General features: G+C 40.9%; 1 protein-coding gene across 1 annotated transcript; it reads left to right on the plus strand.

The window, feature by feature from the left end:
- Positions 1 to 201: 201 nt before the first annotated feature.
- kank1b (KN motif and ankyrin repeat domains 1b) lies at positions 202 to 19,261 on the plus strand. Its single transcript, XM_060912212.1, has 12 exons — positions 202 to 247; positions 3,152 to 3,272; positions 5,502 to 8,014; positions 8,179 to 8,256; positions 10,128 to 10,218; positions 11,055 to 11,192; positions 11,315 to 11,402; positions 17,571 to 17,790; positions 18,298 to 18,440; positions 18,517 to 18,717; positions 18,816 to 18,914; positions 19,031 to 19,261. Exons 1-12 carry the CDS (start codon positions 202 to 204, stop codon positions 19,046 to 19,048), a joined length of 3,756 nt encoding a protein of 1,251 aa, XP_060768195.1. The 3' UTR covers positions 19,049 to 19,261.
- Positions 19,262 to 19,818: the final 557 nt, after the last annotated feature.

Below are 19,818 nucleotides of genomic sequence, written 5' to 3' on the forward strand. Positions count from 1 at the left end.
TGAATCAGACCTTCATTGTCCAATTGCTGCAAAGAAACCACTACTGAGGGAAGCCAATAAGAAGAAGAGAATTGTTTGGGCCAAGAAACACAAGGAATGGACATTAGACCAATGGAAATCTGTACTTTGGTCTGATGCGTCCATATTTGAGATTTTTGGTTCCAACACAGTGTCTTTGTGAGATGCAGAAAAGGGGAACGGATGGTATCTGCATTCGTGGTTCCCACCATGAAGCATGGAGGAGGAGGTGTGATGGTTGTAGGTGCTTTTCTGGTGATGTTGTTGGCAGTTTATTCAACATTGAAGGCACACTTAACCAGCATCACTACCACAGCATTTTGCAGCGACATGCCATCCCATCTCTTTTACATTTAGTAGGACCATCATTTGTTTTTCAACAGGACTATGTCCCAAAACACACCTCCAGACTATGTAAGGGTTATTTAACCAAGAAGGAGAGAGAAGGACTGCTGCTTCACATCATCTGGACTCCACAATCAGCCAACCTAAGCCCAATTGAGATAGTTTGGGATGAATTGGATTGCAGAGTGATAGAAAAACAGTGAACAAGTGTTCAACATATATGGGAACTTCTTCAAGGCTGTTGGAAAACCATTCCAGGTGACTATCTCATGAAGCTGGTTGAGAGAATGCCAAGAGTGTGCAAAGCTATCATCAAAGCAAAAGGTGGTTACTTTGAAGAATCTAAAAAAAATAAAATGTTGTGCTTTACTTTTTTTTTTTGCTTATTACATAATTCCATATGTGGCAGCACAGTAGTGCAGTGGTTATCACTGTTGCCTCACAGAAAGAAGGTTCTAGGTTTGAACCTCATGGCTGACGGGGACCTTTCTGTGTGGCGTTTGCATGTTCACCCTGTGTTTGCGTGGGTTTCCTCTGGGTGCTCTAGTTTCCTCCATAGTTCAAAGACATACAGATTAGGTAAAATGCCCAGCTACTGAGGTTGTACAAGCCAATGCATACTTAGTGCTGGTCCCAAGCCTGGATAGATTAGGGAGGGTTGTGTCAGGATGGACATCCTGTGTAAAACCTATGCCAAATCAAATATGTGGAACAGATCCACTGTGGTGACCCCTAACAGGAGCAGGCGAAAGAAGAAGACATAATTCCATATGTGTTATGTCATAGTTTTGATGCCTTCAGTGTCATTCTACAATATAGAAAATAATTAGGTGTGCCCAAACTTTTGACTGGTAGTGTATAAAGTGCTGGAGTGCAGAGTCAAACAAATATTCCATCACTGTTCAACAATATACAGAATAAACTAGGGTTAAAAAAGTTTTAAGCTGCAGAAATAAATTTTGCTTCACTGTGTTGAAATTTGACGTTGTGGAAAGTTTGTCCTTTTTTGTTTATTTAGATGTATTTAGAGTTGCTGAAAGAGAGATAGGAGTGTAATAGGAGGATAGAGGAGGAGAGAAGTGTTGTATGAGGGAGGAGAGTATAAGGACCTAGAGAATAGAAGAGTGAAGTAGAGACCCAGTGAGCAGTCACTGGTCTGGGAAATGATTTAGCTCCGGAATGCACTAATTGACTGTACTGTCTGACAGGTGAGCAAAAACTGATTTATTATTTAAACAAAATCAGCTACAGTTGTATATTTATTTGTTTGTTTGTTCTCTACACCCATTTGTTGCTGAATTTTATAAAATATTTTTCTCCAGAATGACGTATATAGACCATAGAAACCAGAAACTATACAGATCAAAATTTGTTGGCTTTTTCTATTACGGTATTCTCTTTGTATGCCAAATAAAATGTACACTGCCTCCAGAAAGTACTCACCCTCTTGTGATTATTTCTCTTTTTCCTGTTGCAACATAAATTTTAAATATATTAGAATGGAAGTTTTCTGCCCCTTTTGAAGTTGCATACACTCCAGAAATAAAATTGCATAATTTTTAGATGCCCTCAGAATTATTTAAAACAACATTGATAAGTATTCACCCACCAGAGACAAAAGTGCATTGTTCTTTTGCAGCAATTACAGTTTTGAGTTGTCTCGGACATGTCTCTGTGAGCTTTGCACATTTTGATTTTTGCATTTTCTCACATTCCTCAAAGCTGGTTTTCCCAACTCTCTCAAATTAGATAGAAAACATTATTAGACAATACTTTTCAGGTCATGCCACAGATTTTCAATTGGATTTATGCCTCAGATTTGAATTAGCCATTCAAAACGCAAATCTTTCACCTTTGTAGTTTTTGCCCTGTGCTTTGGGTCATTGTCCTGTTTAGAATGTAAATTTTGTTTGATTGATATCATGATTACCAGTTCCTTCTGCTGAAAAATAAACCCAGAGGATGGTGCTTCCACCATCATCCTTGGTGATAGGAATAGTGTTACCTGGGTGTTGGGCTGTGGTCTACAGCAAACATAACACTTTGCTTTTAGACCGAATGACTCAAAATCTTTTCCCAAAAGCTCTCAAATTTTGTCACATGCCTTCTAGCAAACTCCAGGCATGCCATTAGCCTTTCTTAGAAGTGGCCACTCTCTCATTGAGGCTGGATCTATAAAGAGCTGGTGATCAGTGTTGTGCAAGTTCACGCTTAACAAGAGCTAACTCAAAGTTCAGTTCACACAAATTAAAATGAAATAGTTCATATTCATAGGTCATAGTCCCAAAAATGAACTAACTTAGTTTACATAAATTTTTTCCAAATTTTTGTTAATGAGCTGCTCTGAATCCAAACTGAAATTTCTCATCAGCAATTAAAATATCAATTTCACCTACCATTAGTAAGGTATTGGACTCTGCTTTATTGATATAAGGAAATGAGTAATGTCATGACCAGCGCACTGGAGAGTATTGCTGTACGACAACACTGGTCAAGATAAGGGACACATGAGAAAATTGGGATAGTCCTGTAATAATTTTCCAAGGCATGATCCCGAGACATCATAATATATCACATCACATTTCATATCATAATCTGAAAGTAAAATTTTTGCCTGTTATCCCTACTTCTGGTTCTCACTGGAGTGAATAATGCTCACATTCATGTTCATTGGTTGCAATCTGATTTGTTCAGTTCACCATTGATCAAAATATGAGCACATTCAGTGAACGGCACTCATTTAGCATGTTCATGCACAACACTGCTGGTGATGTTGATGTCTATACAGGTTCTCCTATTTCAGCCAGTGAGCTCTATAATGCCATCAGTGTTGTAGCTGTCCTCTTGGACATTATTCTGACAATTGCCCTTCCTGCCCATACAGATGGCCTGAACTTGGAAGTGTCTGGGTTGTGCCATATCTTTTTCACTTTCTTATAATGAAGTTGACAGTGCTCCTAGAAAGGTTCAGACCTTTACTGAACCATTTTTTACTTTCTTCAGCTTTTTTCCTCCTAACAATGTCATATAGAAGCTTCATGGGCAGTTTCTTGGTCCTCATGAGAGGACTAATCTGATCTTTCTTATGTAACCATACAATTGGACACAGGTAGCTTTGAAATTAGCACAGGCATATCTTGTTTAACATGTTTAGTGTGAGTGCTCAAAAAAAAATACTAATCCTACTTTAGACTGTTAAACGAAAGGGGGTGTGGGGATGAATACTTGTCAATTAAGTATTTTCTAGATTTTTAAAAATATAATTCTGAGACATTAAATAATTTATTTAATTCCATTTCTATAGACAGTCACTTCCAAATGAGTAGAAAGAAAGAAATTTTACTATATGTAAATTTGATTTTGCAATACAGAAAAAAAAGAAATAACCACTAGGGGGTGAAGACATTCTGAAGGCACTGTATGTTCTTTACACCTTTACACCATGTTTGCTCACAGAATGACTCAGGAATTTTCTTTATATGCAATCTGTTAATTATTTAAATGATTTAAAACTTGCTATATTATATATGTATACTGAGTTATTATATACCTAATTGACTGACAACTCAATGTACACTCAGTATCCACTTTAATATGAACACCAGTTTCCACGTGTACAGTTTGGCTATATCTGTGCCCAGGATAGCCTCAGATTCTCGTTCTTGGCTGGACCGGAGTGGTTTTCTGATGTGGTTTTCTGTTGTGCATTCTGAGATGTTTTTCTGCTCAACATGGATGCAAAGATGATTATTTTAATTAGTAGAGACTTAATCAGGGGGCGGCACGGTGGTGTAGTGGTTAGCGCTGTCGCCTCACAGCAAGAAGGTCCTGGGTTCGAGCCCCGGGTCCGGCGAGGGCCTTTCTGTGTGGAGTTTGCATGTTCTCCCCGTGTCCGCGTGGGTTTCCTCCGGGTGCTCCGGTTTCCCCCACAGTCCAAAGACATGCAGGTTAGGTTAACTGGTGACTCTAAATTGACCGTAGGTGTGAATGTGAGTGTGAATGGTTGTCTGTGTCTATGTGTCAGCCCTGTGATGACCTGGCGACTTGTCCAGGGTGTACCCCGCCTTTCGCCCGTAGTCAGCTGGGATAGGCTCCAGCTTGCCTGCGGCCCTGTAGAAGGATAAAGCGGCTAGAGATAATGAGATGAGATGAGACTTAATCAGCTCAGACCAGTCTGGTCATTCTCCTCTGATTTCTCTCATCAACAAGGTGCTTCAGCCTGCAGACCCTTTGCACACAGGATGTTTATTTGTTGTTGTTTTTCGCACCATTCTGCTTAAATAGTGTGGTGGTGTAGTGGTTAGCACTGTCACCTCCCAGCGAGAAGGTTCTGGGTTCGAGCCCAGTGGCTGATGGGGGTCCTTTCTGTGTGGAGTTTGCATGTTCTCCCCATATCTGCATGGGTTTCCTCCGGGTGCCCCAGTTTCCCCCACAGTTCAAAGACATGCAGTTAGGTTAGGTTAACATGGGGTGCCCTTGAGCAAGGTACCTAACCCCTAACTGCTCCCTGGGTGCTGTAGTATGTAGAGGATGAATTTCACTGTGCTTGAGTGTGCATGTGACAAATAAAGGCTTCTTCTTCTTCTAAACTGTGGAGACTGTTGTGTGTGAAAATCCCAGAAGATCAGCAATTTCTGAAATACTCAAACTAGCCCATCTGGCACCAACAACCATGCCATGGTTCAGGTCACAGAGATCACACTTTCCCCCATCCTGATGTTTTATGTGAACATTACCTGAAGCTCTTGACCTGCATGACCTGAAGCTTTTGCATCTGCATGATTTTTATGCAATGTGCTGATGCCACACGATTGGATAACTGATTGGAAAACTGATTGGAAAACTGCATAAAAGAGCAGGTGTACAAGTGTTCCTATTAAAATGGACAGTGAGTGTATGTGAACATTTCTTGATCAATAAGAATGATAATGTGGTTTATAGAGAGAAAATATGTACTGGGTATGGAATTCACTTTGCAAGAAGGGTGCTTTCCTGCTCTGAAAGTGACCAGTAGAGATGAAGGCTGTAAATTGAACTAGTCTAAAAATATTAAGCTATATAACAATATTAATAGGCAACTGTGTATTTGTAAACTCATGACAATCAAATGACCGCTTTTCTTTTCCACTGTTGTACAGATGGTGTTGTACTGATGAAACTAGTGCTGAAACCTCCCGCAATTGTTCCATTTGCCTTGGTACACCTTACACTTATAACCTTGAAATAGATTTTAAATACGTGGACGACGTCAAAGAAAGTGACATCATTCGGCGGTTGGGTTTTAACAGACGGCCCAGGGCCAAACCAGTCTCTGAACCTCAGAGTGGGATTGATTCTTCCCACTGGGCCTCGTCTGGGTCACTGTCATCTGTGAGCAGCAATGCAACTAAGAATTCCTCTATCATCTCCTCTTCCTCCTCCTCTTCTTCTGTTAACAGAAGAAAACCTCCACTTCCTCCCTCACATTCTTCATCTAAATCCACCTCTGAAGCTTCCGAGCATTATGAAACCCCACATGTTTGCCAGAATAGCTCAGATGGGAAGCCTCCCCTAGTTACACGGCAATCCACTACTTCTAAACCAAATCCTTTAGTGGAAAAGACCTTGATTGAGACACAAAAGCATTTAGAACAAGAGAAGAGTTCTTCTCAGACAATGACACCAGAGATATACCCACGGCGTAGGCTAGCTGCTTTTGCTGGCCTAAGCTCAAGTGGTATTCTGACATCACATACCAGCTGGAGTGCTCTTAACCACAGTCAGTCCCAGGAAAATCATAAAGGGTCTAAGCTAACAGTTCCTGATCAGGCTTCCTCAGGGAGCAACTCTTTGAGAACCAGCCCCAAGAGCTCTGGCAGGCCCGCTCCAGTGACTACTGTTCGTCCACTGGACCTTCAGTTGGTCAGGGATCAAATGGTAGTGGCTCTAGAAAGGCTGAAACAGATGGAGGAACAAGTAAAGATTATACCTGTGCTGCAAGTCAAGATCTCTGTCTTGAAGGAAGAAAAGAAACAGCTTAGTGCATTGGTAAAAAAACTAGAGAATCAAAATGTAGGTTGCAATCTCGATCCAGATTTGCAAGGTCTATCCAGGAAAAGAGCATATAGCACAGGAAGTACTGTGAAGTATTCCAAACCAGAAAAAGATGATGTGGGCCAGAGGGAGTCTGCTAAAAAGCTCAACAGTTGGGAAAATGCCTTGTCTGATCTTGACCAGTCTAAGCAGCTAAATGCTGAAATGCAGATGACGGTCAATGATAATGAGAATATGGGTGAAGAGTTTGTGCATTCAAGAAGTAGGGATGTTGCTCAAGAAACCAAACTCAATGTACAGTCAGTAGAAGTTGGTGTTACTGAAGCTATGCTGGGTGTGGTGTCAGACACTGAACTGGAGCTTGTGATACAACAACAAACTATTCAAGTTTTGAGGGACAAGGTGCAAACACTGGAGGTAGATCTTAAAGAGGCATTGCTTAAAGCAGAATTGTGCAGACTGAAGAGTGAGCTACAGGAAGCTGGGGCTCATACCCATGCTGCCAAGAATTATAGTACACAACCAGAGATGCAAAGCATTGCAACTCAGACAGGAATGCTGACAAAGACAATTGGAATTGGAAATCATGTTCAACTTGTACATGCTGCTGTTGGGGAAGGGGCAGTGCAAACTCTTAACACTGTAGGAGTAACCTGCCAGCCGGAGACAAGTGATGTGGCCTCTGGCCTGGACACACCCATGGAAATGTGGGCGATACAGAAGAAAGTGGAAAATAGGGATCAATGTGTAGGAACACAATATGTTCCAACTTGCAGTCAAAGTGTTGGGACATCTGTGAGTGTTTGTCATGTTGGTATTATGACCTTAGAGTTGATAGAGACTCTGGAAAAAAAGAAGACATCCACTAGAACAGTAGGCTGTGGTGATTGCACCATAGATATAAATGTCAACATGGTCAAGCCTCTTGTTTCCCAAGGTATTGTCACTGAACCTGTCAGAGGTATAGACGTTGGTGTAATAATGACTCCACAAACCATGTCCCAATGCACCAACACTGCTGTCCATACAGTCTCTCACTGCACTAGCACTTCACCACTTCACATCTCTGAAGCAAGCACCATTCCAACAAACATGCTTATGCAGGAAAGACATACCAACACTGTCCGCACCATCACTCGAACACTTGCAGTTGGTGATGGGAAAGTTATTGATCAACAAGTGGCTAGAAAAATGCGCTCCATTGCAGTGGGGACTCCTGTTTACCTGAAGGAAGGAACAGTCACTCCTGGCACCCCCAAAGTGATGACTTGTGATACTGGTGTTGGACTGACTAACATTAATGAGAATTTCTTGGTTGGGCTCCGGACACGGAACATGGCATGTGGTCCTTCCCGCTTACCAGATCCTCAAAAGACCCGGAGTATAGGGGTCGAGGTGGGTGATGGGAGGATACGGGATGTGGATGGGCACATGTGGATGCCTGTACACTTACTACAGCCACATTTATATGCACAGACAGAGCCTGGACTGGATCATTACATAGACCGAATGCAGAAATTGCTAAAAGAGCAACAAAGTTTGCTAACTAGCAGCCATTTTAAACCAAGGGATGATATTGCTGTTCAGCCCAACCACCTCCTGGACACACAGCATGGAGGTAATGCATTTTCTTTTCAACTGTTTTTAAATTGAAGACTGCACCTACAGACAGTTTCTGAAAAGCTTCTATGATATTACTATAATTTTGGTTTTTGTGCATATGTGTAGGTTTTCATTGTTTTATGTGCAATATCATATAAACATTCTTTCTGATATTCTCAGTTTCTTGGCATGACTCTTCTTCAAAAGCCAGTGAGTGCATGCAGCTTAAATCAAAGAATTTAATGGGACATTTCAGTGGTAAGCATGCTTTTGCATCCATCTACTTCATGTATAACTTTCCAATATTTGTTAGAAGAGAGAAAGACTCCGTGATTTCCCTTCTAAAGAGTGGAATGCAGACAGGAGATAGAAATAGCTCTCTATGGTTTGCCTTTTGGCTAGATGAGCCCTACACTTAGAATATTTTAGGTAGCATTGTGGTTTGGAAAACTTTCATGCCCCATAGTCCAGTCCACTGTGGCACACACAGAACATAAATACTGTCTATTCTGAGTGTGGCTGCTGTGTGCAAGGTGAAGAGAAAAGAAGGAACACGCAAGTATAAAACCATCATTATTTTAAAAAGGCCTTAAACAGGTGCTACTACAGTCTTGGGAGTGTTACCTTGGTAAACCAGACAGTGATGAGTCCATTCACTATAATTGCCTTAAAATGCTTCTTTTAAGTGTTTCTTTTAAATGTTTAGATTGAAACATTTTGTTGTTTTACTTTGAATTTGTTTAACAGATAATCAGTATAGAGACCTTATTAATAGAGAATGCTGTAATTGGTAGTCATAAGGATGTGCATTATTCAAGAGTATTTGAGAGTATCGCTTCATAATTAAAAGGTACACTATGGCTAATGCTAAAAATTTCCTGAACCATTTTCTGCACCATTCAACAGCAGGTACAAAACAACAACAACAACAACAAAAGGGCTCATATTTTCCAGTGCATGGACATTTAAAATCTGTAATATTGAGGCTGTCATGTCAAAAATGATCAGTTTATCCTGCTTATAGAGATCTTGCAGTCACGTGACCGGAAAGTACACAACCGCCATCTTGTCGGTCAAAAACACTGCTGAATACTGCTGCACTCGTGTACAGAATGGATCAATTTCAACCGACGGACTACACGGCTCATTTTTCTAATGAACAGATAACTAGATATATGTCTAAAATAAACGATCTACAGATTAGTGACCCTTATGGCTTACCGGACGGAGTTTTCACGACTGGATTTTGAACTGCCAGCGGAATACCCAGACGTGTATAATTACCTCATTAACTTTCCCTCGCTGTTCAGTGGTGAAGCACTGCGTGCCTATAAATCTCTGGACAGTTATCTTTACAGAAATTCAGGATTTGTCAGCGACTCAGATGTGGCATCTTGTAAACAAGAATCCTCATTGGATGGGTAAGTCACTTAAGTAATGAGTATAGCACTGACCAGCCGATTATAGAATAGAATAAGGTAATTCCAGCTGTAATTCCAAATTGTCCGTGTTGTTTACATGGATCTGGCGTTGGAGAGGTAGAAGCTTAGCAGTGGAGGTTTGAGTGGCTGTTTTCTGAGCTTAGTCAACAGGCCGGCTCTGCAGCCTCGGTTTTGCTTCCGCTCCCGGCGCCGCCTCCTTCGCTTTGCCTCCAATAACAATCCACGGAGACCCCGCTGGTCTCGCTATCTCGTCCGGAATGTTGTGCATACGATGGAAATGGCTACAAACCGTCATTTTCTGCTGGAAACCAATGTCCAGTAAGTCCATACGGTTGTAGTGGATATTGAAGTCCGGTACAGACGAACAACACGCAAAAATACACACAAAAAACATAAAAAACGTGCACAGGTAGGGAGAGCTTGTAGCCGCAGCCGTTGTAGTAGAATTGTATATAGTAGGGTTTTCCAGAAGAAAAGGTAGAAGTAAAAGCAGAAGTAGAAGGCGGAATATGGCGTTTGACCAACAAGATGGCGTCTGTCACAATCTGGATCGGCTGTGACGTCACATGCAAGTGCTCCATAGGTTTTAGGGAGCAAGTCTGCAACAAAACTGCACTTGATAGCCAGTTGTAGCTAAAACTTGAATTTGTGATAAGGGTTTTCTTTGTTCTCTTTTTTGTCTCCAAGATGATAGCACCATCAGATCCATTATCACAAGAAAGGACATGTCTCAGAGATGTGCAGAAAGCAGGAAGACGCTCAAGTCTCTTTCTCCAGGGTGAGGATGAATTGGCTCTTACAACACCTCTCCAAATCTCATCTCATCTCATCTCATTATCTCTAGCCGCTTTATCCTTCTACAGGGTCGCAGGCAAGCTGGAGCCTATCCCAGCTGACTACGGGCGAAAGGCGGGGTACACCCTGGACAAGTCGCCAGGTCATCACAGGGCCGACACATAGACACAGACAACCATTCACACTCACATTCACACCTACGGTCAATTTAGAGTCGCCAGTTAACCTAACCTGCATGTCTTTGGACTGTGGGGGAAACCGGAGCACCCGGAGGAAACCCACGCGGACACGGGGAGAACATGCAAACTCCACACAGAAAGGCCCTCGCCGGCCCCGGGGCTCGAACCCAGGACCTTCTTGCTGTGAGGCGACAGCGCTAACCACTACACCACCGTGCCGCCCACCTCTCCAAATATTGAACAAAATTAAGGTTGAAAAGATTTCCTTTATTGCTGTTTGGACAGAGATTAGAATTGTGCCTATAAATAGGTAGCATGTGCTGAGTTAATAATATTGCAATTTTCTTCAGCCAGTTGACACATTTATTTTTGATCATAGAGCCTCAAGTGAGAATTTCCCTTTTTTGTGAAATATATGGTATTGCTATGGCTTAAATTATCATTTGTACTTTGTTTTCTAATCACAGCTCATTAATACTTCCATGAAGTCTCTTGAACCACAGCTTTCATCCTGTGAACTCAATTTTCAGTGCTTCCTTTAGATTTTTTCTCTGTTGATTATGTTGGCCTGATGATAGCTAGATATTCAGGAATGAAGCACAGAGCTACACTGATTTAGCCCTTAATGTCTTGGTTGTAGGTTCGAGTGTCTATCCATTACTGAAGATTCCTTCTCTGAATGGACTGATTCTGAGGAGCAGAAGAAGAAGAGAATGAAGCAGATAGAGGAGGGTCCCAGGATCAGCACAAAATCTTCTAAAATGGAGAGAAGAGAAGGGTTGGTTAAAAATGAAACGTTTCCATACACACAGTTTCCTCCTTGAACATGCTTTGTTGATTTTAAATTTTGTATTATGCTTCAATATTACCACTAAGTAAGAATTGTTTTGTATTTTGTAGATATGACATGAGTGACAAAGTGATTTCTGCCTGTCACAAATTAAAAGCCCACCTAAATGACACCAAGGGTTTATCCAACAGAGAACTGGTGAGTCCCCATAAGTAAGGAAGAGAAATATTTGCGGATATGTGGAAAATGTGTGGTTATGTTAATATCTATTACAGTAAGCAGTTTGGTTTTGATTTTCTTCCCTGCTTGGGCTTTCATCTGTGGAAGAGAAAGTGGTTCATCATAAAATACTTGTGAAATACTTTTGCAGTCTGTGAAATGTGAATTCTTTGCACTTTGGACCTGCTGATCAAGGCACATCCTGAATAATGTATTTTAAAAAAATTCAGTGTGCAGTTTTTCATGCCTTACAAATGAAAACATCAAAAGCCAAGGAATGATGCACAGAAGTGCATGTGGCTTGTATACTGCCATAAAAAAAAATCTCAAGCTATCCCCTGTACACATAAATTTGCTTCGATAGTTGGTCAGTTATAGGGTTCTGTGAACTACTCATTAACTTTCATTAAATATTCAAAGTAATCTAGACTCCACTGCATGCCAAGATTCTCAGCATTGCAACTGAGAGGCAAGTATTATTTTAGTGGTAGGATAATTTCAAACTTAGATGAAAATGGGTTTCAAGAAAAAACCAAGAAAAGATGGATACCAAGGGGTTGTTTGTTTGTTTGTTTGTAAGTAAGTAAGTAAGTAAGTAAGTAAGTAAGTAAGTAAGTAAGTAAGTAAGTAAGTAAGTAAGTTTAATTTATAAAGCAGATTTAAAATAGTTTTCACTGACCAAAGTGCTGTACATAGGGTAGCTAAGAAATCAACACAAAAGAAAAGATGCATTAATAGCTGCAACAAAAGTACACATTACAAACACAGAGATTGACAGATAGACAAAGAGGCCAGAATTACACAAACAACAAATGAACAACAACATTGAATAACACCCACTACAAAAAGAACTAGGGAATGGGCAGCTAAGAGGTTGCAAAAGCCAGTGAGTAGAGGTGAGTTTTGAGCCTGGATTTAAAAGACGAAATAGAGGGAGCGAATCTAATGTCTGGGGGCAAACAGTTCCACAGACTTGGAGCCGCTACTGCAAATGCCCTATCACCTTTTTGTTTGAGGTGCGTCCGGGCCACATGGAGGAGACCTTTATCAGCAGATCTGAGGGACCTAGGTGCAGGGGGTGGTTTCAGAAGATCTGAGATGTAAGTGGGGGCTTGACCATGCAGCGCCTTGTAGACTATTAGTAGGACTTTAAATTGGATCCTAAAACTAATGGGGAGCCAGTGTAAAGAAGCCAGGACAGGGGTAATGTGCTCTCTCTTCTTGGTACCTGTCAGCAGTCTAGCAGCTGCATTTTGCACCAACTGTGAACACATTAATTGAGACTGGGGGAGACTAAGATAGAGGGAATTGCAGTAATCTAGCCGGGATGTAATGAAGGCATGGATGACTTTTTCTAGGTCTTCAAAGGATAAAGAAGGTTTGAGACGGGAGATAATTCTCAGCTGGAAGAAGCTATTCTTAATAACAGTACTAATATGCTTTTTAAAGCAGAGTTCTGAATCAAGAGTGAGACCTAGGTTTTTAGCATATGACTTAACATATGGAGAGAGATGAGCAAGCTTGTCAGCCGCTGAGGATCTAGAGTTGGGAGGACCAAAAATGATAACCTCAGTTTTGTCGTTATTTAGCTGGAGGAAGTTGTTGGTCATCCAGCACTTAAGGTCCTCAAGACAATCCAATAATGGCTGTATGGAATCCCTAGATTTAAAGGGGAAGTACAGTTGTGTATCGTCTGCATAGAAGTGAAAGGAGATATCATACTTTCTAATAATGTTACCTAGGGGGAGCATATACAAACAGAAGAGTACTGGACCCAAAATAGAGCCCTGCGGGACCCCATAAGAGACTGGGGCTGAGGAAGAGGAGAAATGACCGAGAAATACAGAGAAGGTTCTGTGTTTTAAATAGGATCTGAACCAATGCAGTGCTGTCCCATTAATGCCTACCCACTCCTCAAGACGAGAGAGGAGGATGTCATGGTCCACAGTATCAAAGGCCGCACTAAGGTCCAATAGGACCAAGATTGCATTCTCGCCTGAGTCTAGAGTGAGCAGTAGATCATTAGTCACTTTGAGCAGAGCCGTTTCAGTACTGTGGAGTGCCCTAAAACCTGACTGGAACAGCTCTAGAATGTTGTGCTCAGACAGGAAGGGAAGCAGCTGGGACAGCACGACTTTCTCCAGCACCTTGGAAATGAAAGGGAGCTTAGAGATTGGGCGGTAATTACTCAAGCATTTACCATCCAGGTTATGCTTTTTAAGCAGGGGTTGGACAACCACATGCTTAAAACACCCAGGAACAACACCAGATGACAGACACGAATTAATAATTACCTGTATGGAGGGACCAACTACATCAAAAGCTTCTTTAATAATATGAGAAGGGACAGCATCACCAGGAGAGGAGGTTGGTTTCATGCGTAGGACTAGGTCCTTTAAATCTGCAAGGGGAATATTATGAAATTGACTGAAACTAGGTATAGGGCCAGGGGAGACATAAAGGGGGGTTGGCGGTGGGAGGGGGAACTGAGCTCTGATATTCTCATTCTTGTCAATGAAAAATCCCAAGAATTTCTCACAAGCATCAGTATTGGTGATAGGAGCTGGTGATAGTGCTGGGTTTATGATTGAGTTTGTAGTGTTAAACAGAATTTTGGTCTGTTGGAGTGCTGATTAATAATATCAGAGAAATACTTAGCTCTGGCAGCTTTGGCAGCTGCCTGAAAGGATTTTAGTGAAGATTTAAAGATTTCGAAGGAGATAGTGAGACCACCTTTCCTCCATTTTCTTTCAGCTTTCCGGCAGGCCTGCCTAAGAGAACGGGTAGCTTCATCTAATCTGACCTGAGATTTGAAATGTGGTCGTCTGTAACTGAGAGGAGCCACTAAATCGAGAATAGATGTGCAGGAGGAATGGAATAAAGCAATCAGTTCATCTGGGCAAGATGAGGCAGATGCAGATGTAGACAAAGTAGTAGCAACAGCCTTACTGAGAAAACAGTCTGAGAACTGAGCTGTAGTGAGTGAGTTTATGCGTCTAGAGTAGTGACCAAGAGCTCTGACAGTCTGCACAGGATTGGGAAGGATTGTGTTGAATAGGATAGGTGTGTGGTCAGAGAAAGTAGCCTCCTCAATAATAATGTTATCTACAGTGAAACCATATGACAAAATGAGGTCAAGGGTGTGACCCAGTGTATGGGTGGGTTGATCTATGTGTTGAGTGAAGCCAAAAGAGTCCAATACATCACAGAATTCCCTTACCAAGGGTTTGTCTGGGCAGCAAACATGAATATTAAAATCACCCAATATTAGTAACCGGTCATGCACTGACACATAATAAGAAAGAAAGTCTGAGAATTCAGCAATAAAATCCTTATCTGGCTTTGGGGGTCTGTATATCAATACACACACCAACGGGTTGGTTTTAGATTCCACTGTTATGCACTGAAGTTCAAAAGTAGAAAATGTCTCTACAGGAAGCGACTGTATTTTGAAGACATTTTTGTAAACAAGAGCTACTCCGCCTCCTCTTCCAATGCGCCTTGGAGTGCTAATGAAGGAACAGTTTGTAGGGCACAGTTCACCAAAGGCAGAAGACTCACCAACTCCAGCAGCGATCCAGGTGTCAGTTAGGAACAGTAAGTCCAGATCATGACAGGAGAAAAAGCCATTCAGTATAAAAGTTTTGTTCACCACCGACCTGCTGTTGACTAGTGCCATCCTAGCCATAGAATGAGCCACGTCCTGAAGACAACAAGAGTATTCCAACTTATGAATGTTCCGGGGATTTACCCCACCATTGCGGATGCGTGGCCTCGATCGAGCAGAGCTGTCGAGCATAGAACGTGGCCTCGATTGAACTGGGCTGTCGGGAGTTGAGGTAGTCAGTGGAGCAATGGAGACATGGCAAGAGTAATTCCGGTCCCACGAATGCCGGGTCAGGAGGAGATCATCCCACCCCGTGTGCCCTGGTTGTGAGAGGGTGGAACTTGCCTGGCTCCTGATCTTCACCCGAAAACCTCCGCGTTTGCCCCGGTGCTTGTGACGCCTCTTGCAATGGACGGTGCAACAGGGAAGCCGGCAAATGCACTCTGTGGGGAGGTGAGCAAACATATGATGATGCCAATTGTGAGCGGCAGGACTACCACCGGTGAAAAGTTCTAGGGAGTCCTTAATATGTAGCAGTGTCTGGCGATCGTAAATCCGAAAAGCAGTGGAGTATTTCCAGTGCAGCAGGGAGAGGAGCAGGTACAGACAAAACAACGATCGGACAGGTAAGAGCTCACGGAGCAGACAGCAGGCCGACAGACACGCTGGCGCCATATTGCAGGAAAAAAAATTCCAGTTTTCCTGATTTTTTTCCCCCTTCAAATCAGTGAATAAATTTGAGCTATTGATTTTGGCACTTGTTACTGGCTGGTTAAGGATCAGTAAAGCTTTAGCTATCGGGAATAAATGTCTGATTAGAACAGTGGCTTGATAGAAACTGTTTACAACAGGAAAGCATATTACATACATATATTTGAGCTTTAAAAGTGGAAAATAAATTCACTTGCAAGAAAAAGTGGAGACGGTTATGGTAGGGTGTGTTTGTGGTGAACATTTCTAGATGACTATGAATTGTAAAACCACTCTTTGCCATCTGGCATTTAAAGTAAAAACAATTTCCTCTTGGGTTTCACATTTCCATGCTGTCACATATATCCTGCAATTACATACTGGCATGCAATGCTTTAGCTCAGGTTGTGGAACATTATCTCAAACTCAAAATATGAGAGAAGTCTACCCTTTAATTAAAATACATTTATTCTAAGAAAACAATGTAACTGAAGCATGTTTTGTGTGTGTCCAGAAACAATTGTTTCTATATATTACTGTATATACAGTGTCCTCCACAATTATTGGCACCCCTTGTAAAGATTACTTTTTAAAAAAGGGTTAGAAAAAAATCCACCTTTTGGTGAAGTAGCTTCATATTACACTGAATAAATAAGAAAATACAACCTTTAAATTGAAATAACTTATTCAGAAATTATTTATTCAGAGAAAAACAAATCCCTCATCAAGCAATACTTTTCAGCAAGAACACCTGCCACTATTATTGGCACCCCTGGAAATTATAGTGAACACAATGTAACTGAAGCATGTTTCCCCATTTAAATTGTACATTTTTGAGTTGATTAGAGTGCATAGGAACCTTCAAGCTGTAACCCATTTTGATTTCGGGGGGTGGCACAAAGTACAGGCACAAGTCCTCAAAAGGGCTTAAGTTTTTCAGAAACCCCTATCTGAGGTCTATCTGCTGTATTCAGGTCTCTCTTGTGAAAGAAATCTTGATTTCAATTAAATTACCTGATTAATAAAGGTTGCATATAAATGAGGGAATATCTTGGAGGAAAGTTCATCCCTCCAATACAGTTCCACAGACGTGGCAAGGAGCACTGAAGATATTCTGGAGACTCATGGTGGCCTCACTACCAAGACACTTCATTTTGGTTTTAATTTGTCACCCATCTGCACCACAGCCTCTCATACCTTATTGCTTTATTCTGTAATCTGTAATTCGCTCACCTCTGCACTTTCTACATGCTGTTCCTGCTCCCTGCCTATCACCTGGAGCAGTTGTCTGTGCTGAGTTGCAGACACAGGAAATTATTTCTGAATAAAAATACTTTCATGAATGAAAGTGTTATACTGTAGTGATTTAGAGATTAAAATAACATATGAACCATTTTTAGTTCTAATTGATTTATAATTCTAATTAGACAGTTAGATAGCTTATTTCTTCTTTCTATAATTTTTCATTCACCTCTCCACTTTCAGGGGAGAGTTCCCCCAATATGATAGAAGGGGAAACATTGTGTTTTGTACAAATAAGTTATCATGGTCAATATCACAAATTTGTGATAAAATTATTACATTTAAATAGGGACCTAGAAATCATGCAGAATCTCGAATATTAAATATTCAAGATATCAACCATTTACTTTCTTAATTTTGAGTTTTAAGTTAAAAAACAACAACAACAAAACCCACCACCACCACTAACAACAAAAACACAACCCATATACACTCAGGTCAGTAAGTATTTGAACATTGACACAATTTTTGTAATGTTGCCTCTGTACACCACCTCAATGGATATATAAAGCTCATCAGTGTTATTGTTTCATGCCCCTTCCTGAAAGCGTTCCTGCCTGAATGTGATCCAACAAGACTGGTTCTGTGTGTCCAGTCAAAAGAAAGCATGTCCAGAGACAGTTGAAGGTTTTCTGAGCATGTGTCGTCATGTATCACCTGCTGTTCTGACTCATGTTGCCAACATGGCTGACCGGAATGGCAACACAGCACTGCACTACAGTGTGTCCCATTCTAACTTCAGGGTGGTGCAGAAACTGCTGGATGCAGGTACACATTTCTCATGGCCAAGTAAACAAATTTTTAAATTCAGAAATTTTAGGGATAGGAATTTTTATTTTTTTAAACAAGTGTCTAGGTACTTAAGTTGTTGTCCATCTAACAAAAAAAAAGGAAATCTAGCATCATATGTTGTCAAGCCACTTGAAAGTAAAGCTAGCTTTAGCATTGTTACATTATTGTTGCTGGAAAAACTAAAATGATAATGTAGGGGGAAAAAGCATTAGCTCATTAGGCTGAATCAGGGTTTTATTACCTTCCCCAAAAGTCCAAAGGCAAGTGGAAATGCAGCAACATAGGAAACTTTATCCTTCAATTCAATATTCCTTTGTGTTTAGACAAGTTATGAAGTTGTGCAAACTGCCATAACATGGATAAGTGCTGCTTCCTTACCATATTAGCATTCATAATAATATTGCTGCTTGCTTGTTAAATTAGCAGTCTTTGCTTGTTATTGGTGCAAGGTGGATGTGTGTGTGTGTATGGCTGGATGTGCAGGTGTATGTAATGTAAATCAGCAGAATAAAGCTGGATACACTCCCATCATGTTGGCTGCTTTGGCTGCTGTGGAAACCAAGGAAGACATGAGCGTGGTGGAGGGGCTCTTCAGGAAGGGAGACGTTAATGCCAAGGCCATTCAGGTGTTGTGTCTGTCTCTGTACAGTATAAATGTTGACTGGATATGCGTGTGCGTATACTATTGTTCTAATATTATAGGCTGGTCAGACTGCCCTCATGCTGGCGGTCAGCCATGGACGTATGGATATGGTGAAAGTTCTTTTAGCTTCGGGGTCAGAGGTCAATATTCAGGATGAGGAGGGCTCTACTGCACTCATGTGCGCCAGTGAGCATGGCCATGTCGATATTGTCCGTGTTCTATTGGCTCAGCCGGGCTGTAATGCCACTCTGAGTGACAATGTAAGCAGTCTATATACTTTCAGGGAACATAATAAAGAAACTTTATTATCAGAAATCCTTGTCACAGTCTTTAATGTATGTATCTGTGTGTCTGGCAGGATGACAGCACTGCATTGTCCATAGCCCTAGATGCTGGCCACAGTGACATTGCCATGCTCTTGTATGCTCATATAAACTATGGAATGGGCCAGCCATTGGTAGGATTATCGATATTTTGTAACTATTCATTGTGATACTGTCCCATAGTGTCCAGTGATGCTTGTAACTTTCACCCCAAGTTGAAAATTTCATTTTTTTATCTGTGTGCTTGCAGGCTACTTCTCGAAGGTAGACATCAGCTGCACCAACTCCAGGCCATTTTGAGTGATTGATTTGTTTCACTTATCTCCTAGTGTTGCATGCCCAGTCTTTGTAGGCCACTACCATAAATCTAGAAGTCAACTGTTGAAGACACTTCCAACAGATTTGTGGAATAGCAAGCCCTAGATGACAGTATTTACAATGAACCAATAATAGTAATCTGCCTGTAAGTTTAGCTGAAATATTTCTGCATTATATTGTATTAGGAAATCTGACATTTCTGAGTCATTGTTGTTTTTTTATTTTATTTTTTTTACATAATTATATATAAATAAAACAACAGAGTCTATTGCTAAACTACATAAAGGATAGGTATGAGGAAGTCTCAAGCCATTTACAGAATCACATATTTATTATTTTTGCTTTTGATTTGTCACAAATAATCCTGAGTACAGGAACTTACTTTCTTCTCTGCATTTAAATCTGTACTAATATGAAAATTCACTACACTGTTTCTCTTGAACCAGCATATAGATAGACATTGAATTATTGCAGTGTAATTTTTAAAACCAGTTACACTTACATTCTATTAAATTGGCAGATAGTAAACATCAGGCAGATACCACTTGAAGCCTGAAGACTTGCCATAAAATAACCAGAAAATACTGCATTCTGTCTAATTTATTGTATTTCTGTCATTTTCAAAGAGTAATCAAATAACTAGAGGCTCTCTCAGGTATCAATACAAGCTATGCAATGTGAAAAGTGAGATTATGATATTAAAAACTGAGCCTGTACTGA

The sequence above is a fragment of the Neoarius graeffei genome, chromosome 28, assembly GCF_027579695.1.
Source record: "Neoarius graeffei isolate fNeoGra1 chromosome 28, fNeoGra1.pri, whole genome shotgun sequence".
NCBI classification, from domain to species: Eukaryota; Metazoa; Chordata; class Actinopteri; order Siluriformes; family Ariidae; genus Neoarius; species Neoarius graeffei.